The sequence below is a fragment of the Capra hircus genome, chromosome 4 (assembly GCF_001704415.2).
Source record: "Capra hircus breed San Clemente chromosome 4, ASM170441v1, whole genome shotgun sequence".
Lineage (NCBI taxonomy): Eukaryota > Metazoa > Chordata > Mammalia > Artiodactyla > Bovidae > Capra > Capra hircus.
The window spans coordinates 71,583,191-71,599,573 of NC_030811.1; the positions used below are offsets into that span (position 1 = coordinate 71,583,191).

A 16,383-nucleotide genomic window follows, 5' to 3' on the forward strand; every position below is an offset into this window, starting at 1 on the left:
AAACTAAAAAAATAATTATGTTATTAATTGCAAATGTTTAGGTTCAACATGTCTACACAGGATTAAAGATGCATCTGAAGTAATTAGCTGTGATTGAGAAAATACTGTTTGTTCACAAAAGAAGCTAAAAAGTAGATGTTTCAAGGCATTCGTGACCCAGTAATGAGCAAGAGAGATGTGCAGGTGGGTCACCATAATACAGCTTTCAGACACTTCGCAAGTACACAGGAAGGCTGTCTAAACTGTGTGTGATCTTCTTGTGTATGGGTAGGAATAGGGGGATGGAGGGGGTAGTTGTCAAGAAAGGTTTCCCGGCAGAAATGGCATATTAGCTGAATCCTTACTTGTTCCATCTTATTTTTATTCCATGTAAGTTTATTTCCTAGAGCATCCAATGTCCTGATCTCTGTGGAGCTGAGGACCTTGATCAATATCACAAGGTCAAAATTTGGTTAAAGAAATAGCTAAAGTAAAAAACAAACAAACAAAAAAATACCAAAGGTAGTGTAGTTTCTCTTTTTCTTTTTCCAAGACAAATTATTTTTTCATATCAAATATCACTCTGTAGGCTTCTACATTTCAAAAGTACTTTTCTTTCAGCAGCTGCTGTATCACTGCTGCTGCTAAGTCGCTTCAGTCGTGTCCAACTCTGTGCGACCCCATAGACGGCTACTGATATTTTTATCTATGATGATGAGGATCTTATCCTTTGGTCATGGAAGGCTTTACCAATTAGAAGGACTCAGTACCAAAATCCAGTAACCTGAAGTGTCTAAATGTGTAGAATAGCAGAGAGAGAAAAAAAGTCAACTTCCGTGTTGCTTACCTTGTCATGCATTTGGTACTAATCAACTCTCCTGGGTAAGGAAGTTCTTTTAATCAATAATCTCCTCCTGATCTCCCTTTATAGACAAGGAAATATTCCAGACACTGGGGGAAATATTATACGACTAAGGATAAGGATAAGGGTTGGAGATAGAACAGTAGATGGCTCTATTTGTTTCAAGAGGATTGCCCAGGTAGACATGTCTAGCCAGCAGATGGATGTAGGCGAAAACTTATCTCAAGTATAAATGTCAACGTTGCAAAATAGCATTAAAACATTCATTTACTAGAACATTCTAGGAGAAGAAAATTCAAATTTCAGGAACATCAGGAAATAAATCTATTTGGGGCTATACCAAGAAGGAAAGCCAAGCTTAGTTTCTAAATTGTTTTGGCACAATTTTCCCAGTCTTCAAATATTAGTGACTTAAAATAACTACGTTCTTTAATAAGACAATGAATATGTATTTGATGAACATAATTTAGTAAAGCTAATTTAATCTAGTAAAACAAGTTCAAAGACCTCTTCAAGATTATTTTCCGTTATCATTTTTCATTTTAGAACACTTTCTAAATAGAGTCAAATGTATTAACATTTTTGAAAAGCCAAACATGCTAAGATTTGAAGGTAGTCTATAATTTCTTAACCATCTTTCAATTTTCTCCTCTTCATTATAAAAAAAGTTGGGTGTAAAGCCACCTAATAGCATAGTATTTTGAAAGCTAAGAAGAAACCTTTGCATCACTGAATAGGAAAAGCCCTATCTTGCTAGAAAACACTAACAAAGAAAGGAAGCAGAACACACATAATACAGTCCAAACACATTCAATGTGAACAAACAGAATTGCATATGCTTATAATTACCAACTGAGATGTGTCTTGATGTTCCAAAAATAAAGTACGTCAGGATAGGAAAAAAAGCAGAGTAGAGACCATATCCAACAGGAACAGCAGCTAGTAGAGCATACGCCATGCCTGAAAATACATCCAAAACGGTCAAGTTCAGAAACAAACTTTGTGTCTACTGTACAGAGAAAAGCCTTTTCATAGGTCTCTTTAATTTGCAGCTCATCTTGAATGATCTCCTTACTTTGTGCATGGTCTGTGGCTATGCTAGGATGCAGAATGTGATTCAAATCACCTACTCAAAAGAACTGACACAACTGATCAGTAATTCAACCGTCCACTCAGGTGAGTCGGGGAAAAGCTGTTGATTAAAAACTTGATCAATTCTGTTCAAAGGTCTAGCCTGGCTTTGTCTGAATCCAGTGTTTCTATGTGTAATGAGGAACATGTACTTTCTTCTTTCTTGTTGGGGAACAGAAGTTAGATGCAAAGAAAGAAAAAAATCTGACCTTTGCACATAGCACTAGGAGATCAACACCTTTGCTAGGCTTCTCCAAGTGGTTTCTAGGTCCATGAACGTCACACTGTCTGGAGAATCTCAGCCTTCCCTCGTACATGGGGGTTGGAAGGCAACAATGTGTTGGGGTTTGGGAGTTTTGTGTTGGGGTTTGGGAGTTTTATTTTGGGCCTTAAACAATGAACATTTATTTCTTAGAGTTCTGAAAGCTAAGAAGTTCAAGATCAAAGTACCAGCAGATTCAGTGTCCGGTGAACACTCTTTCCCGGTTTGCAGATGGCTGCTTTCTTGCACAGATTTCCTAAGGTCACTAAGCCCACCAAGAAGACTCTACTTGATTGCCTTCCAAAGGCGTGTGTGTGTGCTTAGTTGCTAAAGTAGTGCCCAACTCTTTGCAACCCCATGGACTGTAGCCTGCCAGGCTCCTCTGTCCGTGGGATTTCCCATGCAAGAGTACTGGAATGGGTTGCCATTTCCTTCTCCAGGGTATCTTTCTGACACAAAGATTGAACCAGAGTTTCCTGCATTGCAGGCAGATTCTTTTACCACTGAGCCACATGGGAAGCCCTACCTCCCAAAGGCTTCCGACCTCCAAATACTATCATACTGGGGATTAAGTCTTCAAGAGATGAATTTTGGAGGGATACAAACGTTCAGTCCTTAGCACTTTCCTTCTCCTGTGGGTTGTTTTTTAAAATACTTCATAGGTAGTCAGCATATCTACCTCCCCACATTTCACTCACTCACAATGACAGAACATCAAGTTCTTTGACCTTTGGGTCATTAATAAAGGGTTACATGTACAACAGTTTTTTTTAAAAAGTGATGGAAGCAGCTTAGATGTCAACAGATGAATGAGTAAAGAAGTTGTGGTACATATATATACTGTAGAATATTATTCAGCCATAAAAAGGAATGAATTTGAGTCAGTTGAACTGAGGCGGATGAACCTAGAGCTTGTTATACGGGTAAAGTAAGTCAGAGGGAGAAAAATATTGTATATTAATGCATATACAAAGAAAGGCAATGCAAAAGAATGCTCAAACTACCGCACAATTGCACTCATCTCACATGCTAGTAAAGTAATGCTCAAAATTCTCCAAACCAGGCTTCAGCAATATGTGAAGCGGGAACTCCCTGATGTTCAAGCTGGTTTTAGAAAAGGCAGAGGAACCAGAGATCAAATTGCCAACATCCGCTGGATCATGGAAAAAGCAAGAAAATTCCAGAAAAACATCTATTTCTGCTTTATTGAATATGCCAAAGCCTTTGACTGTGTGGATCACAATAAACTGTAGAAAATTCTGAAAGAGATGGGAATACCAGACCACCTGACCTGCCTCTTGAGAAATCTGTATGCAAGTCAGGAAGCAACAGTTAGAACTGGACATGGAACAACAGACTGGTTCCAAATAGGAAAAGGAGTATGTCAAGGCTGTATCTTGTCACCCTGCTTATTTAACTTATATGCAGAGTACATCATGAGAAATGCTGGACTGGAAGAAACACAAGCTGGAATCAAGATTCCCAGGAGAAATATCAATAACCTCAGATATGCAGATGATACCACCCTTATGGCAGAAAGTGAAGAGGAACTAAAGAGCCTCTTGATGAAAGTGAAAGAGGAGAGCGAAAAAGTTGGCTTAAAGCTCAACATTCAGAAAACAAAGATCATGGCATCTGGTCCCATCACTTCGTGGGAAATAGATGGGGAAACAGTGGAAACAGTGTCAGACTTTATTTTTTGGGGCTCCAGAATCACTGCAGATGGTGACTGCAGCCATGAAATTAAAAGACACTTACTCCTTGGAAGAAAAGTTATGACCAACCTAGATAGTATATTCAAAAGCAGAGATATTACTTTGCCGACTACGGTCCGTCTAGTCAAGGTTATGGTTTTTCCTGTGGTCATGTATGGATGTGAGAGTTGTACTGTGAAGAAGGCTGAGTGCCGAAGAGTTGATGCTTTTGAACTGTGGTGTTGGAGAAGACTCTTGAGAGTCCCTTGGACTGCAAGGAGATCCAACCAGTCCATTCTGAAGGAGATCAGCCCTGGGATTTCTTTGGAAGGAATGATGCTGAAGCTGAAGCTCAAGTACTTTGGCCACCTCATGCGAACAGTTGACTTATTGGAAAAGACTCTGATGCTGGGAGGGATTGGGGGCAGGAGGAGAAGGGGACGACAGAGGATGAGATGGCTGGATGGCATCAAGGACTCGATGGACGTGAGTCTGGGTGAACTCGGGGAGATGGTGATGGACAGGGAGGCCTGGCATGCTGTGATTCATGGAGTCGCAGAGAGTCAGACACAACTGAGCGACTGAACTGACTGAATGCATATATATGGAATCTAGAGAAACAGTGCTGATGAATCTATTTGCAGGGCAGGAATAGAGACGCACAGAGAAGGCAATGGCACCCCACTCCAGTACTCTTGCCTCAAAATCCCATGGACAGAGGAGCCTGGTAGGCTGCAGTCCATGGGGTCGTGAAGAGTTGGACACGGCTAGTGACTTCACTTTCACTTTTTACTTTCATCTATTGGAGAAGGAAATGGCAACCCACTCCAGTGTTCTTGCCTGGACAATCCCAGGGATGGGGGAGCCTGGTGGGCTGCCGTCTCTGGGGTCGCACAGAGTTGGACATGAGTGAAGCAACTTAGCAGCAATAGAGACACAGGCAAAGAGAACAGATTTGTGGACACACCAGGGGAAGGAGAGGGTGGGACGAATTGAGAGTAGCTCTGAAACGTATACATCACCGTATGTAAAATAGATAGCTAGTGGGAAGTTGCTATATAACACACAGAGTTCATCCCCATCCTCTGGGACAACCTGGAGGGGTGGGTTGTGGGGGCTGGTAGAATAACAGGGAAGTTTGAGAGGGAGGGGATATATGCATACTTATGGGTGATTCCCATCATTGTATGACAAAAACCAACACAACATTGTAAAGCAAGTATCCTCTAATTAAAAAAATATATATTTTTTAAAGTGCAAAAACTTAAATTGGTGCCCCAAATGATGTATTTATCCCTGTCTCAAATCAGGGAAGTGGTTAACTACACTATATTTCATATACTGTAATCTATGAAATGAAGTTGTTGTGCTGTATAGAAATAACTTACTACTAATAGTAATTTACCTCTCTCCAGTGCAATATAGTCCATATAAGAAATAAGTGAGAAAAGGCAGAATTCAAAATAGTGGTCAGGGAGCACCCTGGAAGTCCAGTGGCTAGGAGTCAGTGCGTTCACTGCTGTGGTCCAGATTCAATCCCTGACCAGGGAACTAAGATCCCACAGGCCAAGCAACATGGCCAAAACAACAACACAAAACAGTAACCAGTACGCATGCTTCCACTTTTGTTAAAGTAAACATGTTGTATGAATTTTAAAATGTGGGAAGATTTCATACAATTTAGACATGTAAAAAGCATAATATAATAAACACCCAAGTATCTAACATCTAGTTTAAGAACTAGATCATTGCCGTACAGTTGAAACTTTCTGTATACTCTTTCTCAATCACATCCTTTTTCCTCCCTCCACCCTCAGGAGGCAACACTCTTTTGAATCTAGTGTGTATCATTCTCAGACATTTTTTTATACTTTTAAATAGATACTTATTTATGTGTCTGGTAGGCTATTTATTAAAATTTAGGTTTAGTGGACCATCTACAGGGCAGAATCAAAGGAGACTTCTGAAGAGGTATTTTTCATGTTCCTTAAAATGTATTTTCTAGTTTCCCATAATAAGCATTCATTCATTCAACAACTGTTGATTATGTACCCTTCATATGCCAGGCACTGTTCTAGGCTTGGGGGAATATGGGAGTAGACAAAACAAAGTCTCTCCTTAGAGAGTGTGCATTCTAGAAAAGTCTGTATTACTGATGCAATTGTTTTCATATATAAATTACAACAAGCAATCATCTCAAGGACATAGAATAGAAAGGTGAGGTCACAAAGGGAAGATAAGAAAAGAAGGAGCAAGAACAAAAGCAAAAAAAAAAATCCAAATTAATATTAGAAAAGAAAAGAAGGAGCAAGGAATGAGAACAGCCTATTTCCTATGTACATTTTTCAAGTCCTTCTCAAATTTCCACTTCCCTGCAGTCCTCACAGACCTGGAGAAGGGGGGCTTTTTCAGTTTTCACATAATATCCTATTTCAGGACAACTGCTACTCAAATATACTGTAATCATATTGTAAGGGAATTTGGTCATTGATTTAAACTATAGGATCTCTGTGTTGGTGCTCCTCCTATGTAGGACGGTGGCATGTATTGATAAAGGTGGTGTTAACAAACATTCAGAAGCATCTAGAAGGCATAAGTAGGAAGTAAGAGAGCAGGTCCCCATATCTATGAATAAAAAATAGCAATAATAGGGCTGCATCGATTTCTTGCTGCCTGGAGGGAATTTTTTATTAATAATAAAAATGAAAAACATCCCATGGCAGCACTCACCTTCTGAGATGGACCACACTCTGTCTGTGGAGTGTGTTTCTCTCTAAATAAATCCACTTCTTAGAAAAAAGCAAAACAAAACCCATGATCCTTAGCATTTCTGGCTTCTCAGTAACATTACTGATGAGTTTTTTCCTACCCCTTAGCAGCCCAGCCAGTGGATAATTGCGGCCTTTGCCATCCCTAGAAACTGCAGCTCTGAAATCTCCTTTTTGAGCCTCCTTTTCTCCACCTACAGCCACATAGCCTTTCCGCTCACCTATCCAGAATCTTTAGTGCAACATTTTTTTGTCCTCATGAGGCTTCTAACCCATGAACTGATCCACTATCCTTAGCACCCTCCCATCTTCATTTGCCTCACTGTCCCTAGAATTTTCACAAATATTTTGTCCTCATGAGGCTTCTAATGCATGAACTGATCCACTATCCTTAGCACCCTCCCATCTTCATTTGCCTCACTGTCCCTAGAATTTTCACAAATATTTTGTCCTCATGAGGCTTCTAACCCATGAACTGATCCACTATCCTTAGCATCCTCCCATCTTCACTCGCCTCACTGTCCCTAGAATTTTCACAAATCCTCTGGATTTCTTTGCTTCACTCTCTCTCTTTTTCTCCTGTCTTCTCTGGTAAATCTCCAGTCTGGCCAAACTCAAGCATCACCCTTTTCCATGCCAGCATTCAAAGAGCTGAATAACTGAACTAAAGACGTCTACATTTGGGCCGGCCAATTTCATGCGAATTTCATGATAGCAAGCCCCCAGATGGAATGCCACACTGCCTGGCCATCCAATTACATTTCCTCAGCAAGTGTGCTTTCCCTCTCCTCAAGACAGCTACTCAGACTTCCCCCACTTTCCTCAACCTCTCCATCCCCCTTCTCAGACATGGTTCAGAGATGAACCCTAGACTTCATCCAAAACCTGGAATCCATGAGACGCCCATTGGTTTTTTTACAATGCAGTGCTTTTCTCCTTTGAAAATGGAGGAAATATCCCACATATCTTTAAGGAGTAGCCTTCCCACTTCTATCCTTGTACCCATCTATACTTGTCCCTTCTTGTCACTTCTCCTCTTGCTTGTGGACCACAGATTTTTCTATCAGCTAGGTCATTCCCAGTGGGTTACATCTATGTTCTAGTACCTCCTATATTAAAGAAGAGAAGTGAAAAGCAAAGGAGAAAAGGAAAGATATAAGCATCTGAATGCAGAATTCCAAAGAAGAGCAAGAAGAAATAAGAAAGCTTTCCTCAGTGATGAGTGGAAAGAAATAGAGGAAAACAATAGAATGGGAAATACTAGAGATCTATTCAAGAAAATTAGAGATACCAACAGAACATTTCATGCAAAGATGGGCTCAATAAAGGACAGAAATGGTATGGACCTAACAGAAGCAGAAGATATTAAGAAGAGATGGCAAGAATACACAGAAGAACTGTATAAAAGAGATCTTCACAACCCAGATAACCACGCTGGTGTGATCGCTCACCTAGAGCCAGACATCCTGGAATGTGAAGTCAAGTGGGCCTTAGAAAGCATCACTACAAACAAAGCTAGTGGAGGTGATGGAATTCCAGTGGAGCTATTTCAAATCCTGAAAGATGATTCTGTGAAAGTACTGCACTCAATATGCCAGCAAATGTGGAAAACTCAGCAGTGGCCACAGGACTGGAAAAGGTCAGTTTTCATTCCAATCCCAAAGAAAGGCAATGCCAAAGAATGCTCAAACCACTGCACAGTTGCACTCATCTCACATGCTAGTAATCTTCAAAATTCTCCAAACCAGGCTTCAGCAATACGTGAACTATGAACTTCCAGATGTTCAAGCTGGTTTTAGAAAAGGCAGAGGAACCAGAGATCAAATAGCCAACATCTGCTGGATCATCAAAGAACCAAGAGAGTTCCAGAAAAACATCTATTTCTGCTGTATTGACTATGCCAAAGCCTTTGACTGTGTGGATCACAATAAACTGTGGAAAATTCTGAAAGAGATGGGAATATCAGACCACCTGACTTGCCTCTTGAGAAACCTGTATGCAGGTCAGGAAGCAACAGTTAGAACTGGACATAGAACAACAAACTGGTTCCAAATAGGAAAAGGAGTACGTCAAGGCTGTATATTGTCACCCTGCTTATTTAACTTACATGCAGAGTACATCATGAGAAATGCTGGGCTGGAAGAAGCACAAGCTGGAATCAAGACTGCTGGGAGAAATATCAATAACGTCAGATATGCAGATGATACCACCCTTATGGCAGAAAGTGAAGAGGAACTAAAAAGCCTCTTGATGAAAGTGAAAGAGGAGAGTGAAACAGTTGGCTTAAAGCTCAACATTCAGAAAACGAAGATCATGGCATCTGGTCCCATCACTTCGTGGGAAATAGATGGGGAAACAGTGGAAACTGTCAGACTTTGTTTTTTTGGTCTCCCAAATCACTGCAGATGGTGACTGCAGCCATGAAATTAAAAGACACTTGCTCCTTGGAAGAAAAGTTATGACCAACCTAAATAGCATATTCAAAAGCAGGGACATTACTTTGCCAACAAAGGTTCATCTAGTCAAGGCTCTGGTTTTTCCAGTGGTCATGTATGGATGTGAGAGTTGGACTGTGAAGAAAGCTGAGCTCAGAAGAATTGATGCTTTTAAACTGTGGTGTTGGAGAAGACTCTTGGGAGTCCTTTGGACTGCAAGGAGATCCAACCAGTCCATTCTAAAAGAGATCAGTCCTGGGTGTTCATTAGAGGGAATGATGCTAAAGCTGAAGCTCCAGGACTTTGGCCACCTCACGTGAAGAGTTGACTCATTGGAAAAGACTCTGATGCTGGGAGGGATTAGGGGCAGAGGAGAAGGGGACAACAGAGGATGAGATAGCTGGATGGCATCACTGACTCAATGGACATGAGTTTGAGTGAACTCTGGGAGTTGGTGATGGACAGGGAGGCCTGGCGTGCTGCAATTCATGGGGTTACAAAGAGTCGGACACGACTGAGGGACTGAAATGAACTGAACTGATATTATAAGTAAAATAAATCCTCCCATTACTTTACCATTGTCTTTTATGCCTCTGGAGCCATTTCTCTACTCTGCTTCATGGCAAACCTTCTTAAAATATTGCATGTGTCCCATCACCAAGAGTATTTCACACTACAGACAGCCCCCCCTTCCACCCATCCTTTAAAATAGAGCAGAAAACAATTCCTCTCGTGGTTTTGGAACCCACATCCTTCAGATTGTTCTTTTTCTCTACCTTCCTGAGCCCAACATCATGTTTCTTTGCGGCCCCTCCTCCTCTGCCCTGACTTTAAGTACTCCAGCCTGGTTCTTCTCCCCATCAACCTTTCTGCCTAGGTAGTCTCAAGGATTCCCACTCCTTTGAATATTATCTCTAGAGGGGTGCTTTCCTGACTTTTATGTCTAGTCCAAACCTCTCCAATGACCTTCCTGCTTCTAGTAGCTCCAGCTTTGTATCTGGCATCTCAAATGTGACACGTGCAAAAGGAAACACTTGGTTTTCCATCCCAGTTCTGCTTGCTAGCCAGTCCCTATCCATCAGTATGTTACCGGTGATTCCTGCTCCAAAATATATTTCAGATTTGTGCAGCTCTGCCTGCTACTTGATTAGCTTCAAGCTGAAATGTCTGTCCTCAGGGCTAGGACTAGGGAGAGGCAAGTGAGGTGCCCGGGGCGCATTATTTAGAAGGTCCCTGGAGGACTCACTTACCTAATTTTAATCCTGGCCCTGCCTAACCTTATCTCCTCCTGTTCACTCCCCTAAACCTCTTTCCTCCACCCATACTGGAATTCTTCCTCCCTTGAAAATACTATGCTCTATTTGACCTCAGGGACTTTGCATCTCTGCCTGGTACACCCTGCTTACTGTTTCTTACCTGGCTATCTCCTTCCCATCCTCCCAACCCTGATTAAATTTCATCGCCTCAGAAAGGCCTTCCTTGACCATTCTATCTAAGACAAACACTCCCTCCCCAAATTAACCCCTATTAAAGCCAAAGAATTGATGCTTTGGAACTGTGGTGTTGGAGAAGACTCTTGAGAGTCCTCTGGACTGCAAGGAGATCCAACCAGTCCATCCTAAAGGAGATCAGTCCTGGGTGTTCATTGGGAGGAATGATGCTGAAGCTGAAACTCCAATACTTTGGCCACCTCATGTGAAGAGTTGACTCATTGGAAAAGACCCTGATGCTGGGAGGGATTGGGGGCAGGAGGAGAAGTGGACAACAGAGGATGAGATGGCTGGATGGCATCACACGACTGAGCAACTGAACTGACTGAACTGAAAGCCTATTTGATCAACCATAATAGATATCACAATCTGTAATTATTTTTCTATTTATCTGCTTATTTCATTCCTGAAGTCTCCCACTTAAAATGAGTGCCATGAGGTCAGTATCCATGCCTGTTAGTAAACCACTGAATCCCCGTGGTTGGCCTATAAATATCGGTGGTGGTTTAGTTGCTAGTGAAATTGCTCAGTCGTGTCCGACTCTTTGTGACCCCATGGACTGTAGCCTACCAGTCTCCTCAGTCTATGAAATTTTCCAGGCAAGAATACTGGAGTAGGTTGCCATTTCCTTCTCCAGGGGATCTTCTCGACTCAGGGATTGAACCCGGGTCTCCCGCATTGCGGGTAGACGCTTTACCGTCTGAGCCACCAGAGAAGCCCCATATCCAGCTCTTGTGACCCCCTGGACTGTAGCCCGCCAGGCTCCTCTGTCCATGGGGTTCTCCAGCCAAGAATACCGGAGTGGGTTGCCATTTTCTTCTCCAGGGGATCTTCCCAACACGGGAATCGAACCGGGGTTTCCACATTGCAGGCAGATTCTTTACCTACTGAACAATGAGGGAAGCCCATCCTACAAATATTAGATGAATGGGTTTATGAATGAACCACATTAACCTCTCAGACATTCACCATACAAAGATAACTTCACAGAGATCATGCTTCTGGAAAGCGCTATCACTCATAAAGTGAGGAACTGTATCCTTTATAAATTAAGACCCTGGGAATTAGATTCTGGGTTCAAATCCCAGCTCCACCACTTACCAACTCCATGACCTTGAGCAGAATTTAATAGATTTTTTGACTATTGAAAAAGAGCTATTAAGAGTTGTTGTGAGGACTAAAGAAATAACTTGCCAAAGCCCTTAGCATTGTGTCTGATACTTAAACAAAACTAAAGTTAAAATTAATTTGTATAAGATACCTGTCTAGGAACACTTGCAGGACCCAGCTTGAAATACCATTTTTCATATATAAGGATGATTCATTATTCAGTCCTCTTCACTAAATGTTTACCGGGCTAAACATGAACTAGACAGTTCTCATCCCCCAGAAGCCAGAGGAGGTTGCCACGCCACAGTTCTTAAGAGTCTACTGTGTACACTTGGCACCACTTACTGTATGAACCACACCATCCTGTCCAGCTCTCCCATCCACTTCCATGACTGAGAATGCAGGCTGCTGCGCCACACGGGAGCCGCGGAACATCCTCCTTCTCTGTGGGACTCTCCCTGGCTTGCTCTGAGTAATCCTGAGAGTTCTATAGGCAAATTTTGGTTCAGGACATTGCTCAACCACTGTTACTAACTTCTCAAATAGTCCATTTCAAGCCATCTCTCTACCCACATTTCTACCCCATCGTACTTCCCATCACTTCGCAAAGTGAGACTTAACCTTCAGGCACACAGCTCCGACGCCTCTTCCTCCAGGAAGCCATTTTCAGTCCCCTAAGGCCAGGTTGAGTGTCCCTGTGTGCACTCCCTTCCCAAGCAATATCACCCCTACCCCTACAGTCAGTCCTTCCATTGAATCGTTGTCTGTTTCCTCATTGGACTACGAGCTCCTTGAAAGCAAGTGGTGCGTCTTATCCATGTGAGAATACCTAGAGGCTGGCACCTACTAGATACACCACGAAATAATAATAAGTAAAGTAGATTTTTGTTTTCATAGTCCAGAGGTTTTGTGAAGTTGAGGTGAGGGCAGCAGCAAGATGATGAGGATAGGGTACAAAGGAAAATGCCCATAATGCTATTCACTAGCTCTGCAATGGAGTTCCAAGATGTTCATGGAAATAAGCCTTAAAGGAAGTTTAAAAAATGTCCTGTGTTGGGACATTCTGCCAGAAGATTAAAATACAGGGATGGATTTCAAATGGGGAGGGAGAGGCAAGAGCAGAAAAATCATTTACATGTAGTCTAGGCTAACATACTTCCTTCCCTTTCCTTTAAGAGAGTTTCAAATGGCATGTCAAGACCATGTATGAAATGTAAATAATGAATTGCAATCATCCGTTTAGAAATCTAAGCAGAATAAAAAATATTAGAGAGTATTACTTGTAGTGAGGATAAGTATTATTTCACAAAACTTGAGATGCATGTGTACATATCATGATGTCATATAGATTTCTTACTGTGAGCTGTGACCAGTGAAAATTGGGAAACAGCTGCTTAGGTGACAGGGCTCTAGTTGGAGCCAAGCAGATAGAGAAGCAACAGGGTTTCCTGAGAAGAGAAGTATAAGGAAGATGAGGAAGAAGGGAATCTCACCACTAAGGGGCAGGCTCTAGAGGAAAGACGCAGGCTATGATGGGTGAGCAAGCCTTTGGTGCAGACCCATGGGAGGGAGGGGGGAGTTAGGAATGGCTGCTGGAGGCTGTGATTCTCCATCACTTCGCAGCTAGACCACAATCATCTTACCTTGAAGTGTTCCCACTAGACCAGTACTAACTCCCGAAATGATATCACTAAGTAGCCATTCCTTGATCTGGTATTTGGGAAGCCAGTCCAAGATGGGCAGGAGAGTCTTCACCATGCGAAGGGTTCTCTTTCTTGAACAACTGTCAAAAGGCAAGAAAAGGAGATTTCCAATCCAATCTTGGTCACAATCCACTGCAAATCACAAAGTTTTGAACCGAAGTCTGCTAATGTCTCTAACTATTTAGAAAAAAGCATAGGAATTGCATGAAAAAAATACTAACAGTGAAGTGCTTACCATGTCTTTGCCAAGAACTCTTTTTACCCTTTTAAATGCACTGTACTAGAAAACACAGGATTAAGTGTTAACCACCCCATCCCCTTAATCCTCTGAGAAAATATCCCCAAACAGGAACCCATTTTCTGGTCCAGCCACAGATTGATCAATGTGGAGTCTTTAAATGGAGATTACATTTGGACTTCTAACCTAGGTGTCTTCTTTTTCTTTCAAGAAACAAACTCTGTATATTCTGGCAATAGGAGCTTGGAGCCAGTTCTTACAAAACTCTTAACATGATGAATACATATCTTGTTGTATCTTACTACCTACTTTTTAAAATTCAACAACCTATAGGTAAAAGAAAAAACATATTTTGGGCTTCCCTGGTTGCTCAGATGCTAGAGAATCTGCCTGCAATGCAGAAGACCCAGGTTCAGTCCCTGAGTAGGGAAGATCCCTTGGAGAAGGGAATGGCTACTCCAGTATTTTTGCCTGGAGAATTCCATGGATCGATGAGGGAGCCTGGAGGGCTACAGTCCACGGAGTCGCAAAGAGCTGGACATGACAGAGCAATTAACATTTTTAGTTTTTCAAACACTGTTTGACTCGTGATTCAAATAAATTATTTTAAAAATTACATTTATGAGACAATTTGAAATTTTTTTGACTTAATTTTTTAATATTAAGGAATTGCTTCATTCTTGTGTGTGATAATGGAATTGGGTTGCATTTTTACCCAATTGGATAATGGGTTGCATTTTTTAAGAGTTCCTAAAGATAAATACTGAAATAAATAGAGTCCAAAGGAAAAAAAAAAAAACCCACTATGTGGAATTTGCTCCAAAAAAAAAAAAAAAAAGTGGAGTGGGGCAAGTATGTGGTAAGACAAGATTAACTTTGACTTAATCATCCTTGAAGCCATGTGATGGGTAAAAACATGGGAGAGGGTTCATTGCACTACTGTGCCTGCTTTGGAATATATTTGAAATGTTTTTTAAACGGTTTGAAATGTTTTAAGAAAAGAAAAAAGAAATCTAGCAGCAGCTGACAATTCCTTCTGTTTGCGATATCTACTTACGGAGGCCCGAGTGGGTTTAGAGACTGATGGAGGTTCTTCTTGGAGAGCCCTACTTCCTGGACAGTGGACAACTCGGAGCACAGCGTGCTCTCTTGTGTTTCTCGCCTTCATCCATGCCTCTGAGTGTCATTCTTCCTGGATGAGCTTAGGGCTTTCAAGGACTCTTGGTCAGGTGACGAGTTACCCACTACCTCTTTGTAGTAAAGTCCCTTGTTCTCCCACTCTCCTCAGCCTAGCCTTCACAAGAAGACCGTAGGGACCCGCTGTACCCCCAAGGCGCACTCCAGGTGCCCTCAAGAGAGCAGCACAAAGAGACGGCGCTCCCCGAACACTCCCTCTCCAAAGTTGAGTTTCCGAGACTAGGGTCAATTCGGGCCGAGAGTGATGGAGCCACCTTCCCACCAGGGAGGCCAGAGTCCGTGACCTGACCGAAGCGGTCCCTGCAGGGCGGGAGCGGCATCCCACTCTCCGCCGCTGGGCATGCCGGCGGGTCTGCGCGCCCACATTCCGGGATTCACTGCGCCCCTCGCCCCGTCCGCCGCGGGCGCTACCTGCAGCCCTGGGCCAGGTTCTCTCTCAGCGTCTTGCGCTCTTTCGGGCGCTGCTCGTACTGCTGCTGGAAGGCGAGCTCGTTGTAGACCGGCCGCGACACCACATAGCTGCAGCTGTACTCGGGGAGCGGCGGCGGCTCCAACCTGTCGCCCGGCGCTGCCATGACCTGCGAGGCGGAGGGCGACGAGCAGGGAGGAGATGGGGCGAGGGAGGAGAAGAGGAGGTGAAGATCGCTAGTTAGCTGCCTCCCGGCCCCACCTGCTGCACCTGATCCCCGAGAGAGGGGTCCGCGCTCTGCCACACTCTCCGCCCAGGCCCGCCTCGGCTGGGCGCGCTCCTCCAGCCTGCAGAAGGCCCTGAGGACCTCCGGTCCCCAGCCTACATCTGCTGCTCGGGGCTCCCGGACTCTTAAGAGAGTGAGTCCTGCGCTGGGGGGCTGCCGGAGCCAGACCCAGTCCCCTCGGATGAGCAGCCAGGGCGCTGTCCGCGTCCTGAAATCTCCCCAAACCCGGGCTGGGGCCCGCGACGCGCGCGCGGCGGGCAGGAAAGGGCCCTTGTGAGCGTCCGCATCTCCCTAAACCCGAAGAAGCGCGCAGAGCCAGGAGAGCCCTGGGAGAGAAGCACAGCCCCCCGTGCCGGACGTGGGGCCTTCAGGCCACGTTCCCCGGGTCCCAAGGCTGCGCGCACGCTGCAGGAAAATTCCAGCAGCCGGGCGTGCTCTCCCGGGGACAGAACTTTGGGGAGTGGAGTGTCTCACACCTCGGCGTGTTTCCTAGCTTCCTTCTTGCTCTCAGCTTCTCAGAAAGACTGTACTGTCCCCTGCCGGGCAGCTCCGTAGCGTGTCCACCCCCGCCCCCTCCAGGCCCCGCCACCTCCGCTAGTCCCATCCCCAACCAGCGATGCCTCCCCAGGAGTTAAGGCAGGGCGGCGTGGCGTGCGTTGCATCTTCAGCGACGATCTCACCTGCTTCGACTCACGAACAGCCTGGAATGCCCCCGGGACAGCCGTTCCGCCGCCTTTATAGCGCTCTCAGAAGGCAGTGAGACGTTTTATTTACGGAGCAACAGAGACACCTTAGTCCAAAAAAGGGACGCACAGGCAG

General features: G+C 43.8%; 1 protein-coding gene across 1 annotated transcript in view; it reads right to left on the reverse strand.

The window, feature by feature from the left end:
• The window catches only part of SLC26A4 (solute carrier family 26 member 4), a 57,625-nt gene extending 42,181 nt beyond the window's left edge, over positions 1 to 15,444 (reverse strand). The window contains exons 1-3 of the mRNA XM_018047525.1: positions 15,281 to 15,444; positions 13,375 to 13,514; positions 1,691 to 1,801 (exon numbers count right to left, since the gene is read on the reverse strand). Coding sequence (XP_017903014.1) covers positions 1,691 to 1,801; positions 13,375 to 13,514; positions 15,281 to 15,444 — 415 coding nt within the window. The remainder of the gene's footprint in view (positions 1 to 1,690; positions 1,802 to 13,374; positions 13,515 to 15,280) is intronic.